Consider the following 27,309-nt stretch of genomic DNA (forward strand, 5'->3'; position numbering starts at 1 on the left):
ATAAGCAGCTGTGTATAAGTCTCATAATATTTGGTTGAGGCACACTTAAGATACTGTAGTAATGAAAGGGGCACTTACTAAACTACGAGATATATAAAAAAAATTCGTAAGGGTTCCACAGAACCCAGTGTCTCGCCTACTTTTGCTGTAAATTGCAGGCTCAACAAAAATGAGGGAAAAAATCAATAAAAATATTCCGCTTAATACTATCTTTTGATTGTAAGAAGCTTCTGTCCAAGTTTGGTAAAAATCCAGGATAGTTTATGAATCTATTAAATGTTTAAAAACTTTAACTGCAGACTGGATTAATTGGAAGAAAAGTCCATTTATAAGTAAAATACAGATACACAGGTACAAAATATTAACAAAATTTCCTTCTAGATACTAGCTTTTGGTCATAAACAAGCTTCTGTCCTAGTTTGGCACAAATTAAAAATAGTATAAGAAAGTTATCAAAATTTAAAAAAGTTTAACCACAGAGTGAATGTAATGTTTTCCCGCAAAAAAACTAAGTCCATTTATGAGTAAAATACGGAAAAAATGGAATTTTATTTTTACAAAATTTACTTCTGGATACTATCTTATGATCATAAACAAGCTTCTGTCCAAGTTTAGTTGAAATCCAGTATGGTTTAAGAAAGTTATTAAAATTTCAAAAACTTTAACCACAGAGTGAATATTTGTGGACGCCGCCGCCGCCAACACCGACGACGACGGAATGAAGGATCGCTTAGTCTCGAACAACACTGATAATTAACTCATGCGCTATGTGCATTCGTGAATTTTAATGTGTTGTTCGGTCACTCGTTGAATATTTTTCTTTATTTGAATTCTTCGATTAATTATTCTATAATTAATTATGAATTATTCACTTGCAAGTAAATAATTCGAACTCATTGAATCCGTATTCATATGAACTTCAATTTAACCACTTAGCTTGAGATGGATAACATGTGAATTGTATGTGTAAAGTTATTTAAAGGAAAAGAATGTCAACATTGAAAGTGAAACAAAGGTAAATCATTTCATTGACTGATTCGATCCACAAATAATCATTCTTATACTGTACAGGTAAATTAAATCTAAAAAACAAATTGAATGTTAAACATTATTTTTCATCTATAATATGAAGTTAAATAGACCTAGAAAAATCCAACAGCACGAGTTTGATTAAGCTATTTATATCTATATTTATGTTTACATCGCTTATATGGTCATTGGATGACTTGAGAGGTCAACTAGATAGTTAATTAGATGGTGTCTAGACTAAAATAGACACAAAACGAAGCTACTTATTTTTATGTCCGTTCCCTGTTAATTGTTCATTTTAGACTTTTGATAGTTTGGATAATTGTTTTATATTGTTATCAATCAAATTTGAGAATTTGTTGACAATCGGTGAACATGAATTTGACAGCTAGTGCCCTTTAAAGCCCCACTAGTTGTAAAAATTTCACAAATATTCATCTAGTTAATAAATATGGAAAAGACAAACATGCAAACTGTAAAATGAAAAAAATATACTTACTCAAAAAGAGTATTTTGAAAACAAAAGAATTTCCTGGAGTTTTCCTTGCAGACTGGTAATAGTCTATCATCAGCAGATCAGTTTTTATGGTTTTTGCAGCCTTTATTGCCTTCAGCATATATGCATAAACTGGTATGTCACCATCAACTATCTTTTCTATAGTCTGAACATCATCATGATTATTTTCAGAAAGTTTGCTCAGTGCAGATACAGACTTTATCCCCATATTATTCAATCTGTAAAAAAAATGTAGCTTTTATTATTATAGAGGTTAATACATGTATGAATTAACACAAAATGTTGTAAAAAAGAGGTGGAACTCACAAGTGGAAGAAACAATGACAATGCCACTTGCAAACGAAAAGATGATCAAGGCAAAAAACATTACATGTCATAGACAACTAAAGATTGAGCAACAATGCAAGAACCTCTTATAAAAGAGATAAAAAATCAGGTGCTCACAAAAGTTTAGCAGTTCCTTCTCTACATGTGACACCTGTTGTAGTTCATGAAAGTTCAATCCAAATCGGTGATAAGTTTCATTTCCTGATGTTATAAATTACAATCTAGGAAAAGAGGACAGGATTGTCCTTATGACAATTTGAAAATAAATGTGGTCATCTGTGACACAGATTTTCCATTATAGCTGACCCCATCATGGTGGCAAAGTAAAATGTTTAAAACTTTAAAATTTTGAACGCATGATTAACAAGAATGTGTCCATAGTACACGGATGCCCCAATCGCACTATCATTTTCTATGTTCAGTGGACCGTGAAATTGGGGTCAAAACTTTAATTTGGAATTAAAATTAGAAAGATCATCTCATAAGGAAGTTAAGGGAACATGTGTACTAAGTTTTCAAGTTGATGTATCTTTAACTTCATCAAAAACTACCTTGACCATGTTGACCAAAAACTTTAACCTGAACTTCGCACTATCATTTTCTATGTTCAGTGGACCATGAAATTGGGGTCAAAACTATAATTTGGCATTAAAATTAGAAAGATCATATCATGGAGAACATGTGTACTAAGTTTCAAGTTGATTGGACTTCAACTTCTTCAAAAACTACCTTGACCAAAAACTTTAACCTGAAGCGAACGGACGCACGGACGGACGGATGAAAGAATGGAGGCACAGACCAGAAAACATAAAGCCTCTCTACTACATAGGTGGGGCATAACTACCTCGACCAAAAACTTTAACCTGAGAAAGAGCTGTTTCGCACAATCTCATTTTCATGTTCAATGAACCATGAAATGTGGACCAAAACCTAAATTTGTAGTAGTTTTTAGAAATTCCCAATCATAATGACTATGTATGCAAAGTTACAAATGGATGCAACTATAACTTCATGATAAACAACCTCGACCAAAAACTTTAACCTGAGAAAGAGCTGTTTCACACAATCTCATTTTCATGTTCAATGAACCATGAAATGTGGACCAAAACCTAAATTTGTAGTAGTTTTTAGAAATTCCCAATCATAATGACTATGTATGCAAAGTTACAAATGGATGGAACTATAACTTCATGATAAACAACCTCGACCAAAAACTTTAACCTGAGAAAGAGCTGTTTCACACAATCTCATTTTCATGTTCAATGAACCATGAAATGTGGACCAAAACCTAAATTTGTAGTAGTTTTTAGAAATTCCCAATCATAATGACTATGTATGCAAAGTTACAAATGGATGCAACTATAACTTCATGATAAACAACCTCGACCAAAAACTTTAACCTGAGAAAGAGCTGTTTCACACAATCTCATTTTCATGTTCAATGAACCATGAAATGTGGACCAAAACCTAAATTTGTAGTAGTTTTTAGAAATTCCCAATCATAATGACTATGTATGCAAAGTTACAAATGGATGCAACTATAACTTCATGATAAACTACCTGGACCAAAAACTTTAACCTGACGGACGGACGAACGGAGGCACAGACGGACGGACGAACGGAGGCACAGACGGACTGACGGACGAACGGAGGCACAGACCAGAAAACATAATGCCCCTACTACTATCATAGGCGGGGCATAAAAATAGCTTCCTTGTAAGCTGCAACTGTCTATCAGAAAATCATGATAGGAAATGCAAGCTCTGGCATATAGTATCAACTAGAAGATATATACTTATATGCAGGCACTGCTGAAAAGTTGCTACATAGAAATGGAAAGTTCACAATTTGGAAGCTGAAATCATAGCTATGTCCTAAAGTTTTGTTCTCAATTGATCCTTATTGCCAATTTCTAGAAGTAATTTAACACATATGGCAGGCTTAATTGTATCTAAGGTTTATCTTTTATTTTAAGATTGATGATATGGATATGTTCATTCTTGAAAGCTTCTCTCAGTTTCCTTTTGATAAATGAAAAGCACAGGAGCACAATTATATATACGGTAATGTGAATGCGGATGTTTTGTTAAAAAAATATCATAAGGAGCGCAGGGGAACCCTGTGTCTTGCCTGTGATTGCTGCTGTCAGTGTAAAAGTGTAATGTTGACTTAAAAAAGTGAGTCCATTTATCAGTGAAATACAGAATTTATTAAAAAATCCTCTTTTTTTTTAGACGTATTAAATGCTTTTTCTTGCTAATGAAGATTTATTTAGCTCATATCTGAGTTTAATAACAAGCCATTATTTTCCTTAAATCCTTAAACAAAATATGCAACTGAATTGCATTACCTTTCTATCACAGATACAGGAATACTGTATTCCACATTCAGCCATAGGTTAAGTATCTTCATTTCTTGAGCAAACTGAATGGCTTTTTTAAGCTTACTTTTTACTTCATGAGGTATTGTTTCTAATGTGTTAATATAGTCCAAGTTTACTGATGACAATTCATCATTACCATTACCTGAAATAGAGCATGTAAAAATAAGTATAAACTGTTGAAGCAGTTATATGTTTTGGCAAATTTGCCTTTTGTATAGATATTTTGATAATATAATCCAAATATCATGAATATTGAAATTAAAATGCATATATGTCAATACTTTAAAATACATGTACATTGTATGAACACCTTTTTGTCAACAAAATGAATGGTTTAGCAAGACATTAAAGTTAATGAACCATGATTGAACATGCTGCACCCTATAAAATCCATGGAAATGAGAATGTCAATGCTTATACATGTACATTGTACATGTACAACCACATTACAAATACTATTGATTTATCATAAGTGTTTCAATCTAATCTGACCTACAATGTAAACACAAGCTTTTAACACTGTAAACTATGCAAAAGTTAAGTCTATGACCCATAGTGAGGGCAAAACCATATCATCTCCATGGAAATGACACAAAAATTGAAACATTAGCAAAAGCTACATGTACAAGTAATTACTGTAACTTTAGAAAATATCGAGTGAAGTTTTATAATTGTAAATTTTGAAAAATTGGCTAAAATGCAAGATAAATTATTGCAATTTCAGGAAAATCTGCATTCAGTTATACAAATGTCAATGAATGTATGATATATATCATGATTATGAATGCAGAAATAACTACATTGGGTTCAAATTTAACCAGATGCCAAAGTGACTAGAATTTGAAAATAAATAGGAAATTTAAAAAAAAAAATGCTGGCCAAAGTGTTCTTTTGCCTTACACTTTCACAACCTACACGTTCGTACCCAAAGTCTGTTCACACCCTACACGTTCGCACCATTTTTATTGGGTTTAAACATGTGAGGTGCAAAGGTGTAAGGTGCAAAAATGTATTGGGCGCGAACTGACCTAATACCATTCTTGTTCACCCCCTTTTTGGCTTTTATGTTCGCACACAGTATTTCTCATAAACTGTGAATGGTCTTACCTGTTGATTGAAATATTGGTGTTATATTTTGATGATTATTTTCTTGTAACCACAGCCTAATTGACTGTCCTTCAAATAAAGTGTTGGTCCCTGCAAATCCATCCAAAACATAAGACATGCAAGTATTTATTCCCACAACACTAAGACATGTACATGTAATTGCTAACCATATCTTTCCTTTATAAGTTAAACTTCTCAAGCGTGTTGGAAAAGAAAAAATATTCACAATCGTCAAATAAAACAGCTCAAATGTCATTGCTGCCTTTTCTTTAACCCACAATGGCCACATCCTTGAAGTTGAGTGACTTTACTTTACTTTCATTCTGTCAAAATAAATAATCAATGTAGAATTGTAGCAATAGAACAGTGCTAAATTAGTATTAAAGAAATCGCACGCTTAACTCAATAACAAAGTTATTTTTAGCTTATTATGCATCTTTTGGACGTTTATTATTAAGGATATGCAATCACTTATAAAAAGCGTTTTGAAGACATTACGGAAGACAATTTTCCATTGCTAACCAACAACACAAACAAGAGTTAGTATATTTTTCATGAATTTAGTCAAAATTAAAAGAAAAGAATACCCTTTTCACGTCAACAGCATTCAATAATGGTATATAGAAATGTGTGTCTGAAAAAAATTAGTTTTTAATGATAAAATCGATGATAAGCGGGCACCTTTCCTATGTTGTTTTGATCTAGTTTCCGTCTAAATCGTCTTAATCGATTGTGTGTGGTTTTATTTTAAATATTATTAATATGTTATCTGTTTTTCTGTAACAGTTTTATACAATGTGGTTATTTTTCGTTTCCCAGGAAAAACAACTGGATTTTCATTAATTATATATGACTGACAAAAAAAGTGACATCATTCAAGGGTGTGGAAATGGGTACGAGTCAAATCGTCACATTGTCACCTAGTCCATTCAGTACCTATAGCAAAAGTCAAATAGGCACCTATTTTATGTCAGCTCTTATATTTTTGTAAGTTATGGGTATTTAAAGGATCTGTACAGTACTGTACAAGTCCAAATAATTATGACATCTTGAAAGGGGTTGTAATGGAGGTATGTACTTTCATGACAAATAACGATAAAAAAAACTTGCAAAATTATAAATTTTGGTGCATGATTATTAAATGTATGCTTTCTTTAAGATGTTAAAAAAATCTTCTGATTTTGATAAATATTCAATTTAAATATATTTTAAACATCATGGTACGATAATTAATTGAAACCTCTAACAAATAATGGTAAAATTTAACCAATATGACGCTAAAGGTATACTTAAACAACCATTTGACACCTGATGATAAAGAGCATTCCTACCCTTATGAAAGGCTGTTTAAGTTTTTATCTGTGGCCCCTTCCTACGACTCAATAAGCTGAAGCCACTTTCATCTGGACTTTGAGAGAGAATTTGGTTGTGTCATTTTTATATTTTTAACTCTGCAGAAGTGAAACCATGTTGAAACAGAGGTAGATCATTGCACATCTAAAATGAAATGGATAATTTGTCCCGGAACAGGTGCTCACAACAAATATTTCTACACCCAGAGTCCCCCTAATATTTTAAGGAACATTTTTTCCTAAAGTAAGCCTTGTTATATGTATATACTTCATTTCTTTCATATGTATTTATTTCAAAAAATCAAAATAAAAGCCAACTCGCTTTGAAAAATAGATCAGAACATTTTTAAACATTTTTTGGCAAAAACAATGAACATGAAAAATCTACCTGTGTTTTGAAATGAAATAAAAGTGACAAGTGATGCTTGTATGTTGCAATTTTTTTACTGTCTGATATCTCTATTTATTATAATGTAATTATGCAATCAAGTTTGTGTGCATTCAAAAAATTCTGTTTTTTATTCTCAGTGCGTGATGTAGTACGCAATGACGGCTCAGTCATTGGTCTTTATCACAGAGTAGACCATGAGGGATTTAAAGGCTCAGTCAAGTTTATTGGCACTTTACCTGATACAACTGGTAAGGTTTTTATTTACACAATTATATGAGAGTAGTAGTATGAGGAAAGGGAGATATACAGTATAAATTAATGAGACAGCATTTTTGCAACAAAATAAAACTAGATGAGGCACCAAGAGGTCATATGGACTTAAACATTTTAAAACATTTGTCAACCAGTATACAATCTAATAAATTTTAACTTGATCCAGAGTCATAACAAGTTGCTAAAGACCTGTTATCTACAAATTACAGAAACACTAAGATATCCTATGACTGGTTTTTTTTTCTGATTTAGTCATAGGGAAGGTTAATATTGAATTTTGTTATGTTGTCACTTGAATAAAAACAATTGTGTAAGGTTCAAATATATTTAGTTTCAAAACATAGCTAGTAAGATAAATCTTATTTTGTACATGTACATTGAATGTCAAATCAATTTTGATTGGACATTTTCATTTTGGGACCGGAATATATATGATAGAACAGCACACAAAGCTTATAGAAAATTTTAGTTTTCTTACTGACGTCAAATGATTAAACTTTGCACTCGTTTGCAGTTGCTGATTAAACTTTACACTCATTTGCAGTTGAAATAAATGTATTGAATTTTGGTATCATACATGTAGCCTTTTGCATATAAATCTTTTATTATTATGACTTCCTGTTTCCATCTCATTGATTTGCCATAAAATGCAATGTGATAATAGAATAATTCATTGATATCACATGAGCAAATGTAGTTAATGTACATTTCCAATATAGTATATACTATGTATCTGCATTGCTGTATTTGGAAGAATTAATGACCTCTAATTACTGCTGTTAGAACTTGCAATTTCCTTTGAGCTAAGCTACATGCCAAGAATGTGCAATGTAAAGTAGTGTTTATATTTAGAAAATATAATTATTACTATATATTGATTATTCTAAACAGGTTCATGGTATGGTGTTGAGTGGGACGATCCATCTCGTGGAAAACATGACGGTAGTTACAAAGGGAAACAATATTTTCACACCAGGTAAGCTACTTTTGCACACAGTTCTTTTATTAAAACTGTATTCCTCAGTTTCATAATCTTTTTAATTTACACACAAAAATAAAAAATGAGATCTAATTGACCAATTTGAAAGTTGTCCTTCACAGTTCAATGGGAGCAAATTAAAAATGAACATTTACAGCAATCTAAATTTCCAAAAGGAGAAGGTCCGGTAAGACCTTTATTTGGCCCCAAAATATAGCAGTTTTACAAAATTGTTAAAATGTAAACTTCTAGTTATATATTGGAAAGGAGAATGGTTCTGCTACATAAATATGTGCTGTTTTTGACAATACAATGCACATATATCGGGTACTAGCATCATAAAGTCATGCTAAATTACTGAAATCTTCACAATTTTAGCATTTTAGCTAAATTTTTGACGGTTTTTCGTCTAAAATGAAAGTGGCCGCATTTGTGTTCATTCATAATATTGAAATGTAAGTTGTATTTGATGATAATACATAACATATATAAAGGTTGAGGATGAACACGGATGCGGCCACTTTCATTTTTGACAAAAACGATCTGAAAATTGACATTTTTTGGCATATTTGATAGATTTTCCATATTTAAGCTAGAATCAGAGCCTTTTAATGACAAAATCAGTTAAAATCTTTCACTTGAAATAATTGAATCAATTGAAATAGACACTTAAGTGTTTAAAAAGTGTTCAAAATCTTTCGTCAGAAGAACCTGAAATTTGAGGCCAAAATCGGCCCTTACCGGACCTACTCCTTTATTGTCATTTAACCAAATTAGCATATATGTGAAATCTAACACAAAAAGTGCAATTAAGGAAGTTTGCTTGTCATGTTTTGGAATTTTTGTCACATTTTCAGAATCCTCTTGTTTTATCTATTTGAATGCCTTGAAGAAAATTGCCCATTGATCCCCATTTTTCTTATTGTAAATCTTTTACATGTATCATTATAATATAAGCCATCTGTAAAATTTTTATAAAATCGTTGTTATTTTGTAAGGCTTATATCTCAAAAACAAGCACATTGACCTATATTTTATTTTTGCTCTTTTGGTTCCTTTATTAATCCCCTATCAATGAATACTTGTGTTATAAAAAGCTTGTTATTTTGAAACTGAGTAACGAACTTCCTTAAGGTATACAGAAAAATAAATCATAAAATAACAGATTAAATAAATTTATCAATAACCCCCTGTCCTTAATTCTAATGACTTTTGATATATAGAAACCAAAAGTTTATTTATTATTTAAAACTTCTCTGCTAGTACAATTCAATCCATATTCTACTTTTTGATATTTTTAACTTTTTCTCTTACAATTTAGTATGAGAATTGAATTTTCTAAATAAATATTATAGCATTAATTTTATCATTCACAATTGCAGTAGTAGTACTGGTGGTTCTTTCATCAGACCCAAGAAGGTTGATGGAGGTTACAGTTGTTTCTTAGCCATTAATGATAGATATGGCAAGACCAATGAAGCACATGCTGGGGTCATTATAGAGGACTTGTTTGTTGTTGATGGACATAAGAAACAAACGAAAGTGGAAATGGTTGGAGCTGAAAAAGTCAACAGAAAGCAAAGGTATTTATTTTATATGCTAGAGAATAATCAATATTATTGCTATTTTACCAAATTTTCCTTTGATCTAACTGAATGATAATTTCCTTTCTTAGTACAGCAGAGAAAAATTATTACAAGAAAATAAGGGTTCACATGCCCCTTGTCAATAACATTAAAAATGTTGTCATTGGTAAAATAGCGATAAACAGATTATCATTGGTGATCTCAGCTCAATGGCTTTTCTCACTTTCGCCATACCGGCTCAAGCCAGAAAATCAATCGGCTCAAGCCAGAAAATCAATCTCTTTGAGATGATCAACGATAATCTATAATAATACAACAGTTGAATGTAAAAACAAATATTTGATAGCAATCTCATTCACAATCCATATTAAGGGAATACGATACAGTAGCAGGGGCAGATAATAACGTTTTCAAACCTGTTCGTGTTCTTTTCGCAACGTTGGTAACCAGAACGTTGTAATTTTGCGATGTTTCTAATAACAACATTTACATTTCGCGACTTCGCTTTAAAAGAAGTCATATTTCGTGGAATATTCACTAACGTCATTAATTTTGGTTGCGGGAACTTCAAAAAAGCACCTTCTAAAAAAGTGGCCGTACCTTTTCTAAAAGACGGAGAAATCTACCAAAAAGCAGTGAGATTAAAGGAAATACTTGAGATGTACAAAAATAAATCAAATACAATTTTGCATGATGAAATTGAAGAAATGGTGATAGACACAGAAGAGAGTACTTACAGTATAACATGAAAAGACGGAAGAAGAAATGTGGAGCTTTTTAGTCTGGCACTGAATAACTGCCAAAAATGCACGGCCCAGCGGAATCTGCTCAACGTAGAGAAAAAAAATTGCAAGGAATTGGGGTCTATCTTACTATACGTTGCTTAAACTGTAACATGATGAAAAACATTTTACCAATAATGCAATTTGGAACAAAACGACCTGCAAAAGCTAATTATGAGTATTGGTAGCTGCTTAACGTCCAGCGGCAAATATTTAATTGCACATTTATGACATCCAAATGTTATTTTAATGAAACTTAAAGAAATGAGAAAACGTATGAACCCGTGATTAATGAGAAAAATTTAACAAAATCTATGGCGCGTAGGGTGGCCGAACTTCCGAATCGGGTCTGGTTTTGAAATCTATACACAAAAGTCATTACTATGGCGTGTTGTGCAGCTTTGCAATATTTTTCATGACAAAAACAGTTATTTTCATTTATTGATAATGAATTCGAAGTAAATAATACTATCATAAATTCAAAAACATCAGAATCAAAATAGTTAAGTTTGTGTCTTTTTTTTTTCTTTTCTTGTTTAGCATATGGTAGCCTCCAAATTTTACGTAGAATTGTCATTGTAAGGCCAAATTTAACAGACTATCAATGAAATAACAAAACCGACTGCATGTGCGAGACCCTCATTGGTGGACAAGGTCGCATAACACCCCTATTCGTAAATAAAATAATAAATAAAGAGAGTGTCTCATCCTGTTCTGGACTTGAAATTGGTACATAAAAAAACATATAATATTGTATGTGTATGTAGAAAAACTGTCAATAAAAGTCAGTTAAAAAGATTTCAAAAAAATATATTGGTGTCGTTTTTGGTTTGAATTTAAGCAAAATATTACCAATAGATGCAGAATTGTCACACGTTAGTTTGTTTAATTGGTTGTATTCTTTTTGTATATGAAACTGGATGTAATAGACCAAAACAAGAAAACGCCCATTCACATGCTGTTAAAAGGGCTTGTAATTAAATGGTGTCTTTTGGTATTGTTCATCATATTTGTATTTTGTTCATTGTTTTGTACTTAAATCAGGCCGTAAGTTTCCCGTTTGAGTTGTTTTGTATTTGTCATGTAGGGGCCTTTCATAGCTTACTATGCGGTATGGGTTTTACTCATTGTTGAAGGCCGTCCGATGTCCTATAGTCGTTTAGCCATTTGGTCTTTGATTGAGATTTGCCTCATTGGTAATCATACCACGTCTTCTTATTTGTATAATCATGTCCCTATTGTACTTCAATGTATTGAGAGATAAAAATGGAAGTATCAGCAAATGTACACTAATTGCAGATAGACAGATCAGAAAGTGTACATACGTTAAAACTTGTCGTATAGTTAGACGATCGGACAGACGAACAAAGTGTTTTCAATATAGCTCTACTTCTAGACAAACAAGTACGCCATATTCATACGTATACGCTGTAAAAAGGTTATGTAACTTAATTATCTATTAATAAAGACACCGTTCAATATTATTCTCTTATACCGGCTGCTGTACTTCCTATGAAATATTATATTACAACTTCATTTTCTATCGATTGAGGCAATAATGGCATGAGTTAAATTGCACAAAACAGCTCTTATTATAAAACAAGAAGTACTGCTTATAATTTAAATTTGAAAGATGACTATCTTTTGAATGTAAAAAAAATAAAATCAAAGTATGTCGGGACCTTGTAAAGTTGACGATACGGTATCGGTTTTGTCATTGTTGAAGGTTATACTGTTGTCAATTTATGGTATCGCCTCACTTAATTCATAGTTGGTTCACATTTTGTCATGTCAATAATGTTGTCGATCCTCGTACAGTATATGAAGCAATTTAGAACTAATGTCGGACAGAGATGCACCTTTATACTTCTATCAGGTTTTCTTTTTTGTCGTACATCTGACAAAGCAATCTGCTAGAATCCTTTTTTATAGTCTTTTTTTTATTATTATGAAAAGGTTCCTGTCCAAATTTCGTTTCGTAAATGTTTAGCACAAATGTTTTTCTATTTTAAGATTAACCATCTTATAAATTTTTATGATAAGTATCAACGCTTTGAAAAACACCTGCATATACTTGACAGCGAACTCGTGTACGGCGGGAATGATTACACGACGTTGTTGCGATTAAAACTTAATTTAACGTAATTTAGCGCCATACTGACAGACGTCGTAAAAAATTAAGGTATATGGCTTTTATTGAAAAAACAAGCACATGGACCCCATTTTTTAGCTCACCTGGCCCGAAGGGCCAAGTGAGCTTTTCTCATCACTTGGCGTCCGGCGTCCGTCGTCCGTCGTCCGTCGTCGTCGTCGTCCGTCGTTAACTTTTACAAAAATCTTCTCCTCTGAAACTACTGGACCAAATTAAACCAAACTTGGCCACAATCATTATTGGGGTATCTAGTTTAAAAATTGTGTCCGGTGACCCGCCCAACCAACCAAGATGGCCGCCATGGCTAAAAATAGAACATAGGGGTAAAATGCAGTTTTTGGCTTATCACTCAAAAACCAAAGCATTTAGAGCAAATCTGACATGGGGTAAAATTGTTTATCAGGTCAAGATCTATCTGCCCTTAAATTTTCAGATGAATCGGACAACCTGTTGATAGGTTGCTGCCCCTGAATTGGTAATTTTGAGAAAATTTTGCTGTTTTTGGTTATTATCTTGAATATTATTATAGATAGAGTTAAACTGTGAACAGCAAAAATGTTCAACAAAGTAAGATCTACAAATAAGTCAACATGACCAAAATGGTCTGTTGACCCCTTTAGAAGTTATTGCCCTTTATAGTCAATTTTTAACCTTTTTTCGTAAATCTTAATTATCTTTTACAAAAATCTTCTCCTCTGAAACTACTGGACCAAATTAAACCAAACTTGGCCACAATCATCATTGGGGTATCTAGTTTAAAAATTGTGTTTGGTGATCCGGCCAACCAACCAAGATGGCCGCCATGGCTAAAAATAGAACATAGGGGTAAAACGCAGTTTTTGGCTTATCACTCAAAAACCGAAGCATTTAGAGCAAATCTGACATGTAGTAAAATTGTTTATCAGGTCAAGATCTATCTGCCCTGAAATTTTGAGATGAATTGGACAACTCGTTGATAGGTTGCTGCCCCTGATTGGTAATTTTAAGGAAATTTTGCTGTTTTTGGTTATTATCTTGAATATTATTATAGATAGAGATAAACTGTAAACAGCAAAAATGTTCAGCTAAGTAAGATCTACAAATAAGTCAACATGACCAAAATGGTCTGTTGACCCCTTTAGGAGTTATTGCCCTTTATAGTCAATTTTTAACCATTTTTCGTAAATCTTAGTTATCTTTTACAAAAATCTTCTCCTCTGAAACTACTGGACCAAATTAAACCAAACTTGGCCACAATCATCATTGGGGTATCTAGTTTAAAAATTGTGTCCGGTGACCCGGCCAACCAATCAAGATGGCTGCCATGGCTAAAAATAGAACATAGGGGTAAAATGCAGTTTTTGGCTTATCACTCAAAAACTAAAACATTTAGAGCAAATCTGACGTGTGGTAAATGCAGTACATGCAAGTCCATGTATCAAACCAATATCTACATGTTATGATAAGAAAAACCACCAACTTTAGACAATACTCAATGAGTATATTATTCAATATTTTCCTGTAATATTTAAAGTAACCAAGAAAATGTTTATCAGGGAACAGCACTTGTATTGCTATTCTCCACTTTTCATTTTGACTTAATATTAATCAGAGGATGGAAATTCTTGTTTATTAGAAGAGAGGAACCTTTTGAAATGCAATAATCTTTTTTAATGATGGGAAGTTGAATAAATGGACCTTTCAATTATATGTTAAAAAATCAAATCTCAAATCCTGCAATATCAAAACTGAAACAAAGTGAAACTAGGTTTTACTGACCTCATCATATGTGCTCTGTCAAATTTGTGCTTGATACTAATCGTTCAATGTATAACTTTGATATACTACTTCACTGTTACCAAGTATTTGATGAACACGAAATATGCAATTGTTGTCTCACCTCAACAAGTCATTTGTTTCACTTCTTCAACTTGCAGCAAGCTTGATCAGCTTCAGGAGGTTGTATTACGTGGTATGTCTGTATATGGGGTAGGACCACATGCCAGTGAGCTACGACAGCATACTCCTAATATAGAGGAGTTAGATATATCAGCAACACTAGTATCGTCTTGGTTATGTGTATCACAGATTACTGAATGTCTTCCTAAGCTCAAATCACTAAATGTTAGGTAAGTGTTTGTTATAATACAACAAAGAAACTTTGAGAATAAATAAATCAAGAGATGTGGTTGATTGCCAATGAGAACTCTTCACAAGAGACCAATTGACACAGAAATTAACCACTATAGGTCACCGTACTGCCTTCAACACAAAGCAAAGCCCATACCGCATAGTCAGCTATAAGAGGCTCAAAAATGACAAATGTAAAACAACTTAAACCAGAAAACTAATGGCCTAGTTAATGTACAAAATATTGAATGGAAATAAGACAAGATTAAAACAAAAAAGGCCATTGTAGAAACAACCACAGGTGGAAGTGAATCTTTCATAAAAAACACAGTTTTGTATTTAAAATAGAAATGATAAGGCTATAATTGGTTAACCTGATGATCTTATCCAGTAAAATTAGTTACATCCTGAAAATACAAATATTTATCGCACTAAATTAGCCTACATTTCTTGTACATTTTTACATATTATATTGAAATTTTTTATCAATGAATCAATATTTTTATTTCAGTGACAATGTATTACCAATTATACCTGGAGCAGATGAGGATATGCCTTGCTTTAGTACAGTTGAAATCCTATATATCAACAGAATGCACTATACTTGGAAACAGGTACTTACTTAGCACATACAGATTAAGAAACTTCACAAGAAATGGAGATTTTGTGGAATCAATAATATATTAAAGTGGTGGGGTAGGACAATAATTGTGAGCAAAAATGGGAGAGAAAACAAATATTATCTATCTCCTGTTGGTTAACTTCCATTCTCTATTTTATTTACTGATAATTTGTATGTTATTTCATAACAAAGAAAAAAAATGAATGAGAATTACAAAGGTTTAAAGGTTAAAGGATATATTCTTGACCCTTGGTTGAGTTTTAATGGTCATACTTTTACATTTTGTAATCACTCTTTTCAGATTTTACAGACTTGTAAGATGTTTCCAGCACTGAAACAGTTACACTGTTGTTTTAATTCTGTGGAAAAGTTATGTCTTCCGAGTTCTTTGGAACAGCTTACATTGCTCAATCTAGAGTCCAATAAAGTGCCATCCTGGGACAATGTACTACAACTAGCTGGCTTATCTAGGTAAATGGTCCAACTTTAATTCTTGTATGGTCCACTATGGAACAAGTTATGTTTGATAGCTTGTGTCCCATTGGTTTTAGAAAATAATATGTTCATTAAATTTTCTATACTGACCAAAGGCTTGTACTCGGACTCGGACTTCTCTTGAATTGAATTTTAATGTGCGTATTGTTATGCGTTTACTTTTCTACATTGGCTAGAGGTAAAGGGGGAGGGTTGAGATCTCACAAACATGTTTAACCCTGCCACATTTTTGCGCCTGTCCCAAGTCAGGAGCCTCTGGCCTTTGTTAGTCTTGTATTATTTTAATTTTAGTTTCTTGTGTACAATTTGGAAATTAGTATGGCGTTCATTATCACTGAACTAGTATATATTTGTTTAGGGGCCAGTTGAAGGACTCCTTCGGTGTGCGGAAATTTCTCGCTACATTGAAGACCTGTTGGTGACCTTCTGCTGTTGTTTTTTTTTTTTTTTTTTTTTTTTTTTTCTATGGTCGGGTTGTTGTCTCTTTGGCACATTCCCCATTTCCATTTTCAATTTTATTGAATAGTAAACTGCACTTTTAAAAAGTTATTGTCAAGTCTACAATATTTATTTATTTGATAAATCAAAACTTTGTCCAATAATTTTCAGATGTAATATTAAAGGGAAAATTCACGATTTTTTACTTATGGTTTAAATATGTTCATTATGACAAAATATATATATTCACAAAGTTTTATCGCTATATGTCCAGTAATAAAGGAGAAATTCAACAATTAATGAAATTTTTTTAACTACTTCCTGTAGGTCGTGACGTTTTCTCCTGGTTTTTGCATGCCGGGATTTAAAATACAATCAGTAAAAGTCTTGGTTTTTAATGATATTTAAACGTAATCGTAAGCGCGCCGATGACTTATGGTTTATCTAATAAACATCCGATAATAAGAAGATAAGACGCACAGACGTGCAATTGTACACATTCATGAGATAAATTTTCTATGTTAAACGTATATATTCGAATTATTTTAGTAGACAACCAAAAAGTTATAAATTTATTAATTAATGCATTTTCGGACTGATATATGAGGTGAACAAATTAAAGTACAATAATCTGTAAAGACAATATGTTGGTGTACTCTTATTGACCTTTTACTATCTCTGCTTTGACTAGATTTATACGATGTGTGTATTCACGGTTCTGTGGCAAATTGAATACTCTTAGATGGCTTGTTGAAAGGTAAATTGTTATTTGCACTTCAGTATTTAACCACGCCTCTAGGGCACACCTTGCCAGGTGTGACCGTCTATTCGGATCAGTGGATTATAAAACAAGGGAGCATTCAATATACACATCTATAATACTAATTCAAGTTTCAAGTTTGTTACAAATAAAAATAGATCGCCGTGGAATTATTTAATTATATTTGCTGTATCATTTATTTCAATTCAAATAAATTAATTTACTAAGTAATAAAATTTAAACAATTTTCGATTAAGACGGGAAACTTAATTCATGTGTCAGAATGAAATGATATACACCTCTTGTCCTTGATGTATGTCTCATTAAAAGGGGGGAATTAGAAATAGCTTTACCAAAGCATTTTGATTTTCTTTATTAGGCAAAAAATGTACGAGAACACTTACATTTAGACTTTTGAAAGCCATGTATTAATGTATATCTGAAACTATCTGAAGATAAGTAGATAAATCTACCGAAGCGGAGTATAATATGTACGAACAAGAAAAATACTTTTGTTTTTAAATCTTTGCACATTCATGATTAATTATTGTTATCTATTACTCATTCAATTACTTAATTGGTACCTAAAATATGTCTACCGCTTGGCATTAAAACTCGGTGTAGTAGGAAGGGTTTTATTACATATACTAGATTATATTATTTGGATGAGGATTTGAGCTATCCTATAAAACACATTTATTAGTTAACTACATTCGAGCCCAAAGGATATTAACTTAAATGATTCAATTAACTTTACTCACATATTACTTATATTTCTATCTTATGATTTTTGCGTGCTTGTTTTTATAGAACAGTTTATATATGGTCCAAAAATTTATCATAAAATCATAAATAAAAATATCTTGTTCGGAGAATGATAGTACTATAACAGTGGTTCCAGTCAGTCAAAAGAGTCAGATTTTGACGAGTATGGTCATATTGGGTACGCACTAGAGCCAGGGTATACCGAAGAAGAGCTCCATAAAATGGAAGCTGCAGAAAGTTCCCGAAATCAAGATATCCTTAGCAACCATCGCTAGTTTTTAAAACACAGATTGGTGTTCGTGTACTAACTGCATACTTATGCCGTTATTAACGGAATGTCTATGTTGCCACTAATTTACTCTCTTTGATCGTAATATTGAATTGGGTGAATGCATAAGTAACAGCATCGATTTCATAACAGTTTGTCTGAACCCGGTTGTTCTTGAAACTAACTATATAAGTTTTTTTTTAAGTACAATCGTATTCATATTATACATGTTAAATGAATGAACAAATATTAAACCTATCTGTTTATTGTTTTCCGTCCATGTCTGCTCATCGCCACAAATAAAGTTTGTCGCACGAAAAAATGGTGTTAATTCCAGAGTCAAAATTTAAAGAACTTATTTTCCATGTTTTCTGGTATTGTTCGAAAGAGAATTGACCTAACAGAAGAATTACTATCTTAGGCTGTCAGTAACACATGTAGAGTAGTGGGTCGTTGTTGGACATGCAAATCTTATAAAGTGTATCATCTGTTAAATTTGCAGGTCACTGAAAGGGGAAGTTCCATACGGAAGTAGGTTTTGAGATTGATTTTTTTTTATATCCAGTGACACATTTTACATGCGTATTCTTGAACGTTTGATACATCATTTACTCTCAAATTGCAAAAAACGAAAACTTCCACTTGTATTTATAGTATTTGTTGAAATAGTCCTCGTCTCACAACGTATAATACTCTATCTATTTGACCAACGATGTTCAAAAACAAAAGACAGCGAATTTTATGTCATCTTTCCCTATTTTTGAATGTAACTTATAAGGCTGTTCAACTGGCAAGAATACCGCCAGAGACATATATACATGTCTCTGATAACGCTAAAGCGAACAAGCAGTTTATTCTTTAAATTGCTATCATATCACGGCAAGAAAGAAAATAAATCCCGAAATTGATTTGAAACTTTAATACTCAATAGTTTTCCTAGAAAATACTCACACCCCTTTGGGATTATTAGTGTACGTCCAGTTGCATATATTTTACATGAATGTCGGAACAATTGTGATGATGACGAATTTCTTCCTTTATTCGAGAACAATCTAATTGATACATAAAACTGGGATTTTACTATGTTCATAACTTCGATGAACCAAAGCAAGATATATATCGACCTGTATTTAAATCAAACTGGTTCTCTTCTTCTTCTTCTTCTTCTTCTTCTTCTTTTGGTATACAATATAGTCTGATACATGTATATTTTAAATTGCACTATAGTTCCGTAACTTTCTATCCAGGTGTATAAGCCAACATCGACAAGTGCGTACATTTTTTAAATCAATATTTTTGGTATGTACCAGTCTGTCCTTTACTATAATTGACAAATTACATTTTCCCAAATTAACCCTCGGAAAAAATATGTATATAGATTTTTATTTCTTCAAATCTTTTTTTTTTTGTGGTATTTTTTATATTTTCATAAATAATATTCTTTACACCAGAAATGTTATTTATAAACAAGCGTACGAGTTAAATTATTGGCATCATATCACTTTCGGACACACAAGACAGAGATGTGTATTATACACCTGATAGTTCAAAATGGAAAGTTATAAGTCTGCCGTGTACACTGATCAATACCTACAGAAGTGAAACGATGCATGAACTTGCAAGCCCGACAGGAAATCGCTTGAATACCCGGACGTGTCACCTGAGTCCTCACACCCCTCACAATACCTTTGGGAGTAATACCTTTAGCCATGCTGGTGATCAGATGAGGAAAGATCCGAATTTATTTGAATAAAGTTTATTACTTTAAAGAATTATGAACGAATTAGATTTTTGAAAACAATTTTCACGGAACACTTATTTATTATTTGAACTGTGACTCTTTAACTAATTCCAATATAAACAGTTTAAAAATAACAGATATATAATAATGGTCATTTAAAAAAAAATAAGAACATTTTCCGTATCAAGTTTATAGTTAGTCAGATAAAACAATCGTACGATTGACAAGATATCGACACGCAATTACGACTACATCGGTTACTGTAGTTTTGGTCCTTTGTGTTTTATAGACATATCGTGATTATAATCGTAGAAGATGACAAGATGGCGGAGCGTAGAAAATTGATACTCAAATTTTAAAATCGATGTTGATCTCTTATCTAGCGGAATAAAACTTTAATATCTATAAATTTGAGCCTTTTTATACAGAATGGACATAATATCAATTTTTGATTTTTTTGCGAAGTTTCCCTTTAAACCGTGTCATTAATCGCACATATTTACTGCTGTACGTCCATCTTTTTATCCCTGTTCACATTCATGAACTTATAGAAATTTGATTTATTAAGCTGGGGATGCAATTTTGCATGTAAACAAAGTTAGATACATGTTAAGCTTACAATTAGTTTATTTACCATGTTTACACTAACAGCAATGGATATCTTTTACAAATATTTGAATTGTTTATTTTTTTTTTATTTCACAACAGGTTGGATACATTGATACTTAATGACAACAAAATAGAAAATATTTATTTCCCTGATGTACCTCCGGGAGATACTACCAGTTGTTTCCCTTGTTTGAAGTCTCTCTCAGTTAATTACAACAAAATATCAGAGGTTTGTAATCAACATTTCACAAGTTACGTCCCTTAGTTGAAGTATTTAAGAAGATTGATTATGAAATTTTTGTTAAGCATATTTGAAAGGATTGAAAAATATGATTAAGATGATTTAAAGATAATGCATAAATGAGATAAAAAGAAAGTTGGGATTATAAATACTATCTTATGTTTTTTGATTACATAATTATGTGAGCAAAGGATCCCTTTCTTTCTCATTGTTGTAGGCTATAATTTCTTTATCCCCGGCTAAGTATATATCTAGGATTTTGATTGGCTAACGCACGTCGTTACAAAACCCATATCCCCGGACGTTGCTAACCATTTTCCTGGGGAACTTCACGCAAGTTTTCTTTAGTTCCATGATTGCTCCTTGTGAAATATTGAATTCTGTAGATTATCCATAATGTTTGTAATTAAATATTTGATTCATTACCGATTTTGTCCTAGTATGGCGATCATTTACACTCATTTCATTAAATGCTTCACTTGACTGCCACATTTTCAAGGAATGGGACTACTGACCTAGCTATGCAAATGACCCACGTTGACGTCACACCATCTATGGCATAACTCTCACAATATTGAGCGCCAATTTGACTCAATCCAGTTTCTCTGTCTCCGTATTAAAAACGTCTTATATTGACTAACTGTAGGGTTCTACCAAAGGTAGTACCCTACACCCCGTAAAGAATATAAAAAATTCCAAATTTCAATAAAACTTTTTTAGATAATGAAAAAAACGTTGTTTTCACGTTACACTTTGTATCCGAATTTCCATAAAACTCGCCTGATTCGGACTAAGACCGGGGATAAGTTCATTATCTACGTTCATATCCGTAGATATGGATATTTTAACTACCTGAAGTACCCCAGTACACCATGAGGCATAATATCTACTTCCACTTCATTTGAACTTTGGTGCATAGTTGTCTCATTGGACATCATATTTGATCTCCTTATTTTTATATCAGGTATTACTTCAGTATCATAAGATTATCATGAAGATTTTTAATTATTTTCAGTGGAAGAGTATAAATGAATTGAATAAGTTGCAACAGCTAGAAGAAATAAGAATTGTACACAATCCTATAATGGACTTAGCTACACCAGAAACAGTTAGACAGATGCTAGTGGCGAAGATATCTACCCTGAAAATGTGCAATAGAACTGAGGTAAAGCATCCTTTGTGTCACAATTTGGTTATACATGTATAAGTTTTACTTTGGCATCAGTATTTTTCATGGGATACCAATTTTCAGGGATTTCATGGGTACAAATCAACCACAAAGTTATATGTTCAACAAAGGTAAATTTCTATATGGTTGTATGCAGACTTTATCAAAACCACAAAATCAGATATCCAAGATCCCGGTTATACAATTTTTCCTTTATCCACAAAAATTAGTATCAAGGAAAATAAGACGATGATGAGTAAACAAATTCTTAGATGTTAGTTCGCAGATAATATTTTTTTTCAAAATTTAGAGTCACCATATCCACACTCAACAAGGAGGTTTCCTCCCACACCATTTATTTAACTCAAAATTGTGTGCAGATGTGACATAGATACACTCAAACACAGCTCATTGCAAGTTTAACCAGTTCCCTGGTAAATACATATTTATTCTAATCCGTGGCTAGATTTAACTAGTTTTATAACAAACTATTTACATGCACATGATAAAACTGAAAGCAAAGAAGCTATGCTTTGTAGTAATGTTCTTAATTTCTTCATGTAGTCTCTAACATAGAGCAAAAAGTTGCACTGAATTGCATGTTCTACACTGCTCCTATCAGATGGAAATGTTGTTGGTTCATTGTAGCAAGATTGAACCAAATTAATGAATATATTCAACCCTTCCTTGCCCTAGTCATTGACTGTATAAGTGAAAACAGTGCAATATACTACAATCCTAGGGTTCACATCTATTGCAGGTATTTGAGGATGAGAGAAAAGGTGCTGAAATAGACTACTTGAAAAGATTTGGTCCACATTGGTTAAAGGCAGGTGGTCACCAGGAGGAAGACAAAGACCAAACAAGTGCAGAATTCCTTCAAGAACATCCACGCTTCAAACAATTCCTTAAAAGTATGGTTCTATTTCATCTCATTACTCAATGTCATTAAAATGAAAAGATGGGGTGGCTTTGTGGTTTAATTCATGACACAAAATAAATCCCTTCATCCAATTAACGAACCCAAAGTAAAGGAATAGAGTTTTTTCCTGTTTTCATCTGAATCACAACACCTTTTTCATGTAAATGTTTGTTAGATTTTCATTTGTTAATCAAATATGTTTAGTGGTAATGAAAAGTTTTAAGGTATTGAATTTATAAGAGAAAAAAAATACATTTTAACAAGCACTCATTGTGTGAATTAATTGAAAAAATAAATATTGGTTACTATTTGTAAATTTTATTTTTTAGAGTATGGTGCTCCAGAAACTTCAGAAATGGAACAGAAATCAAAAACCCTGAAAGACAACCTCATTTGTATCCTCTTTAGTTATAATTGTGGATTTCCTATGCATACTATTTTGAATAAGACTTAGCATGAGGTCATTAATATTGGTACTCATATTCTACTGATGTGGTTTCATTGTAGCTTGTGTGTATCAAGTGCAAGTGGTTTGAGTTTGATCATAGATCAGAAAAATTAAAAAAAAAATATTAATTTTTATCTGACATCTTAAGCCAAGGCATTCAATTTTATTATCAACTACTGTATATATATTTTTTTTCTGTCAATTTTTGAAAAGAATATCTTCCATTTGAATATTTACACATTAGAAGGATATAAAAAAAATATACATAATGAGAAAGGAATTTCATGATAAGAAATAATTGGAAAAGTCCAAATATAATGGATTTATGACTCAAAAGTCATGAATATTATGTTCTTTCTTTTTTACATTTTATACAGAACATACTAGAGCTTTATTTTTTATCCTTAACACTCAACAGCTGTCAAAATAAGAAATCCTGACCAACCAGACCAAAGAGTTATAACCAAAAAGTTACCAGGTATTTATGTTCTGTTACTTTTCTATAGTTTTAATTTGTGTGTAATGTTTTGAGGTGCATGTATTTTATGTGTAATGTTTGAAGGTGCATGTATTTTATTTGAATGTGAGTTCATGACAAATTTTGGTAAGGATTGTAGAATAAGCCATCTTTTGGTTTTGAAATTTGAAAAAAATCTCATGTATTCTTGGGAAAAGATAATTTAGTAATCACACTGTAAGTGGGGCTTCATATTTATAAATAGATGGAATTGAAAAGAAAAAATCTTATTGGTGATTTCTCCTCTCATATGGAGATTATGAATAGATTTTTTTATCTGTTTTCTACCACTTTAAATGTTAATGAACAATAAACCATAGAAGAACAATTGATACACACAAAAAAATGTTTCAAAAGAGCTAAATTAAACCAAGAATCATATTGTGTCGAGGCAATGTTAAATAAAATTTTTATATGATTACAGTTACCATGGTGATACAGAAGGTAAAAACCTTAATACAGAGGTTGTACAAAGTTGGTGCTGATGAAGTTATATTGTCATATATTAGCAAAAAGGTAAGGATACATAAATGAAAACAACCAATTTGTATGTTTTAAGTTCACAACAGTATCTGCAATGAAAACTAAATCAAGTTATACAGACATGAGACAACCAAAGATCTGCTTTAACCATCAAATCTTTAACTCATTCGCCCCCAAGAGATTTCTGGAAAATCATGAATTTTCAAGTATTTGCAATCATATGCAAATTATATGCAAATTAGCAGACTCTTGATGCTGTAACTGATGCTTATCTATTAAAATATATATTGGGATTTGGGGGCGGATGGCATGGGTGGGGGGTGGGGTGGGAGATGGAATATTTTCTCGTGGGTTTGAACCCACCCCCACCGAAAAAGGGTAATTTTCCATCTATTTTCCGATTTTAAAACGACCTTGAGAGGTGAACATTGACAACACTGTGTTTCTTTGTCATTCAAGTATTACCCTATAGTTACAGCAGTCCATATATGCTAACTGGGAGTATGTGGGACTTGAGTGCCTTGATGGGGAATTCTAATTGTCAAGTCGTGTCTTTCGAAATGTCCGTTTTTACTGATTTTTGACAAAATGGTGACCTAGATTTTACAGACTAGATTCCTATTGGCCATATTATACCTCATTGCGTTCCTGTACCACCTATGCATGCATTTATGAAAATAGTTTATACCTACAGTCACTTCCAGTTATGTAGTGGCCATCAAAAGATGCCCACCCCCACCTGTTTTTGACTACTTTTCACGTTTTTCCGATTTTGAACTCTTAAACGGCTTTCAAAGTGCCATATTTTCATGAACCGACATCTGGGAAGAGTTTATGGACCATGAACTGCTTGGTTGAAGTCCCTGCTATCATGACAGTTCAGCTGGGGCAGTTCAAAAAAAGTATGGAGGGTCATACGGGCCATCAAAGAATGGTAGTTGCCATCACGCCTACAGGCGGGATTGGGGGCTATAGGGTTAAAGGAATTTAGAAAACATCAATTTACAACCAAAAACATCCAACAAAGGGAATCCTAATATGACCCAGGAACATGAACATGTTGTGCTCCAATAAACTATTAGAAATAATTGGGATGGGATGCATGTTTTGGTTTAAAGGATATTACTTAATATAGATCATTATTCTTCTTGGATGTATTCATTTATCAGGTATGTATGTTTTATGTATTTATTTATGATGTATTTGTATTTGCATATATATTATATTTGTACTGATGAGCATTATTTGCTCAAAGTAATAAAAGAATTGAATTGAATTGAGTGTGCAATAATATGTTACTATGCAAAATAACTGTCATCAAAGAAGAAATTGTTAATAGTCAGATTACTGTAAGGTTTTAAATTGTTTTTGTGAAATTTTGTAAACTTTGTATTGCATTGCAAGTTCAGACAAATATTTTCTTTTAACATTGATTAATTTTATATTTTAGATGCCTGACCAAGAAATTCCTTTCGACAATGATCTGAGACAAATATCTTTTTATTCTGTGGAAAATGATGATGAAATCCTAGTCAGATGGTGAATCCAGAATCCTACAACAATAAAGCCCCTCATATATTTTCATACATTTGACTTTTGCTATTGAAAATTGTCTTCAAATTGTTAACATTTTTAATTAGCTAGAAGTTGCAAATAAGAATTTTCAAATTAAATAAATGAATTTGTATGATTAAATTAACGGAACATTTGGGTAGTAAATCATGTAGATATGGGGTGAATATACTGAAGATAATAACACACCATTTATGAGACAATTAGCACATAGCAAGATAAGTGCTTTTATTGCTGTTCTTCATTTTCAAAATAACAAGAAGTGTCAAGGCATCCAACACACACAGAAGACAGCAAGTGTGAGATGTTCCTTAGTGTTGATAAAGCAAAAAGTGCTTTTAGTATTAGAATCAAATAAGATAACCTAGCAACAGTGATATTGTTTGACTAAATAATTGAACTCTCAATTTATTTTTTCTTCTTCTATTTTTATGTTGTCTTTCAATATGACATTTTAACACTCAACCAGAGCAAGTGAGAGTGCAAGAACTTTAGGTTTTTAATGCACACAGGTTTTTTTTTTTATAAGTGAGAATGCAAGAACTTTAGGTTTTTAATGCACACTTTTTTTAAAAGTTTGATGTTAACTGTTGCAGGGTTTTTTAATTACTTCTGATTTTCAGAATAGAAATTCTATGTACTTAATTAAGTGACATTGTTAAATCAATGCTTTATCTCATTCATTCATTTATCATTTTAATGCTAGAAATAAAGAAGCAAAAATGTTATTTTACACAGAAATGTTGTAAGCGCAATGGAAATGTTTGTCAAAAATGAACTTAATATTATTTATATTGTTAAGTTATTTGTACTGCTATAAAGCATAAAGACTTTTACCTTCTTAACAATTGTGTTTATTTATTAATTTGCCATTACATATTAAGTTTTTTCCTTAAGTCCATATGGCTAGAGACAATAGCGATAGTGGACTGGCGGCAGCGGCGTTAACTTACTTCTTTTAAGATTTATATTTTAGAAGATGGAAGACCTGAATGCTTCATACTTTGTAAATAGATGTCTCATGTTATGAAGTTTCCATTTGTTGTATGTCCATTGACCTTGACCTCATTTTCATGGTTCAGTGACTACTTGAAAAAAAAGTTAACATTTTTTGTCGAGCCTGCGACTTTTGTCGCAGAAAGCTCGACATAGGGATAGTGATCTGGTGGCGGCTACGGCGGTGGTGTTAGCTTACTTCTTAAAAGCTTTATAATTTAGAAGGTGTAATACCTGCATGCTTCATACTTTGTATACATATGCCTCATGTTATGAA

The 27,309-nt window shown here is 32.2% G+C and overlaps 2 protein-coding genes across 2 annotated transcripts in view; one reads left to right on the plus strand and one right to left on the minus strand.

The window, feature by feature from the left end:
* The window catches only part of LOC143069243 (apoptosis-resistant E3 ubiquitin protein ligase 1-like), a 36,376-nt gene extending 30,659 nt beyond the window's left edge, over nucleotides 1–5,717 (minus strand). The window contains exons 1-3 of the mRNA XM_076243776.1: nucleotides 5,364–5,717; nucleotides 4,224–4,398; nucleotides 1,529–1,764 (exon numbers count right to left, since the gene is read on the minus strand). Of these exons, the coding sequence (XP_076099891.1) occupies nucleotides 1,529–1,764; nucleotides 4,224–4,398; nucleotides 5,364–5,652 (700 nt within the window). The 5' untranslated portion in view covers nucleotides 5,653–5,717. The remainder of the gene's footprint in view (nucleotides 1–1,528; nucleotides 1,765–4,223; nucleotides 4,399–5,363) is intronic.
* A 57-nt stretch (nucleotides 5,718–5,774) lies between these two features.
* LOC143069240 (tubulin-specific chaperone E-like) lies at nucleotides 5,775–26,884 on the plus strand. The gene is made up of 14 exons (XM_076243773.1): nucleotides 5,775–5,902; nucleotides 7,244–7,354; nucleotides 8,271–8,355; nucleotides 9,741–9,941; nucleotides 14,795–14,986; nucleotides 15,499–15,601; nucleotides 15,911–16,080; nucleotides 20,785–20,914; nucleotides 21,942–22,091; nucleotides 22,855–23,008; nucleotides 23,346–23,411; nucleotides 23,883–23,942; nucleotides 24,406–24,497; nucleotides 25,915–26,884. Coding segments are annotated over exons 1-14 (1,608 nt in total). The 5' UTR covers nucleotides 5,775–5,901; the 3' UTR covers nucleotides 26,008–26,884.
* Nucleotides 26,885–27,309: the final 425 nt, after the last annotated feature.

The sequence above is a fragment of the Mytilus galloprovincialis genome, chromosome 3 (genome assembly GCF_965363235.1).
Source record: "Mytilus galloprovincialis chromosome 3, xbMytGall1.hap1.1, whole genome shotgun sequence".
Taxonomy (NCBI): Eukaryota; Metazoa; Mollusca; class Bivalvia; order Mytilida; family Mytilidae; genus Mytilus; species Mytilus galloprovincialis.

Excerpts from the sequence above, each read along its gene's own strand:
- LOC143069240 (XM_076243773.1), top strand. Across the intron at positions 14,987-15,498 it reads CTCAAATCACTAAATGTTAG|TGACAATGTATTACCAATTA; the intron begins GTAAGTGTTTGT and ends TTTTTATTTCAG. Across the intron at positions 23,412-23,882 it reads CCTGAAAGACAACCTCATTT|CTGTCAAAATAAGAAATCCT; the intron begins GTATCCTCTTTA and ends AACACTCAACAG.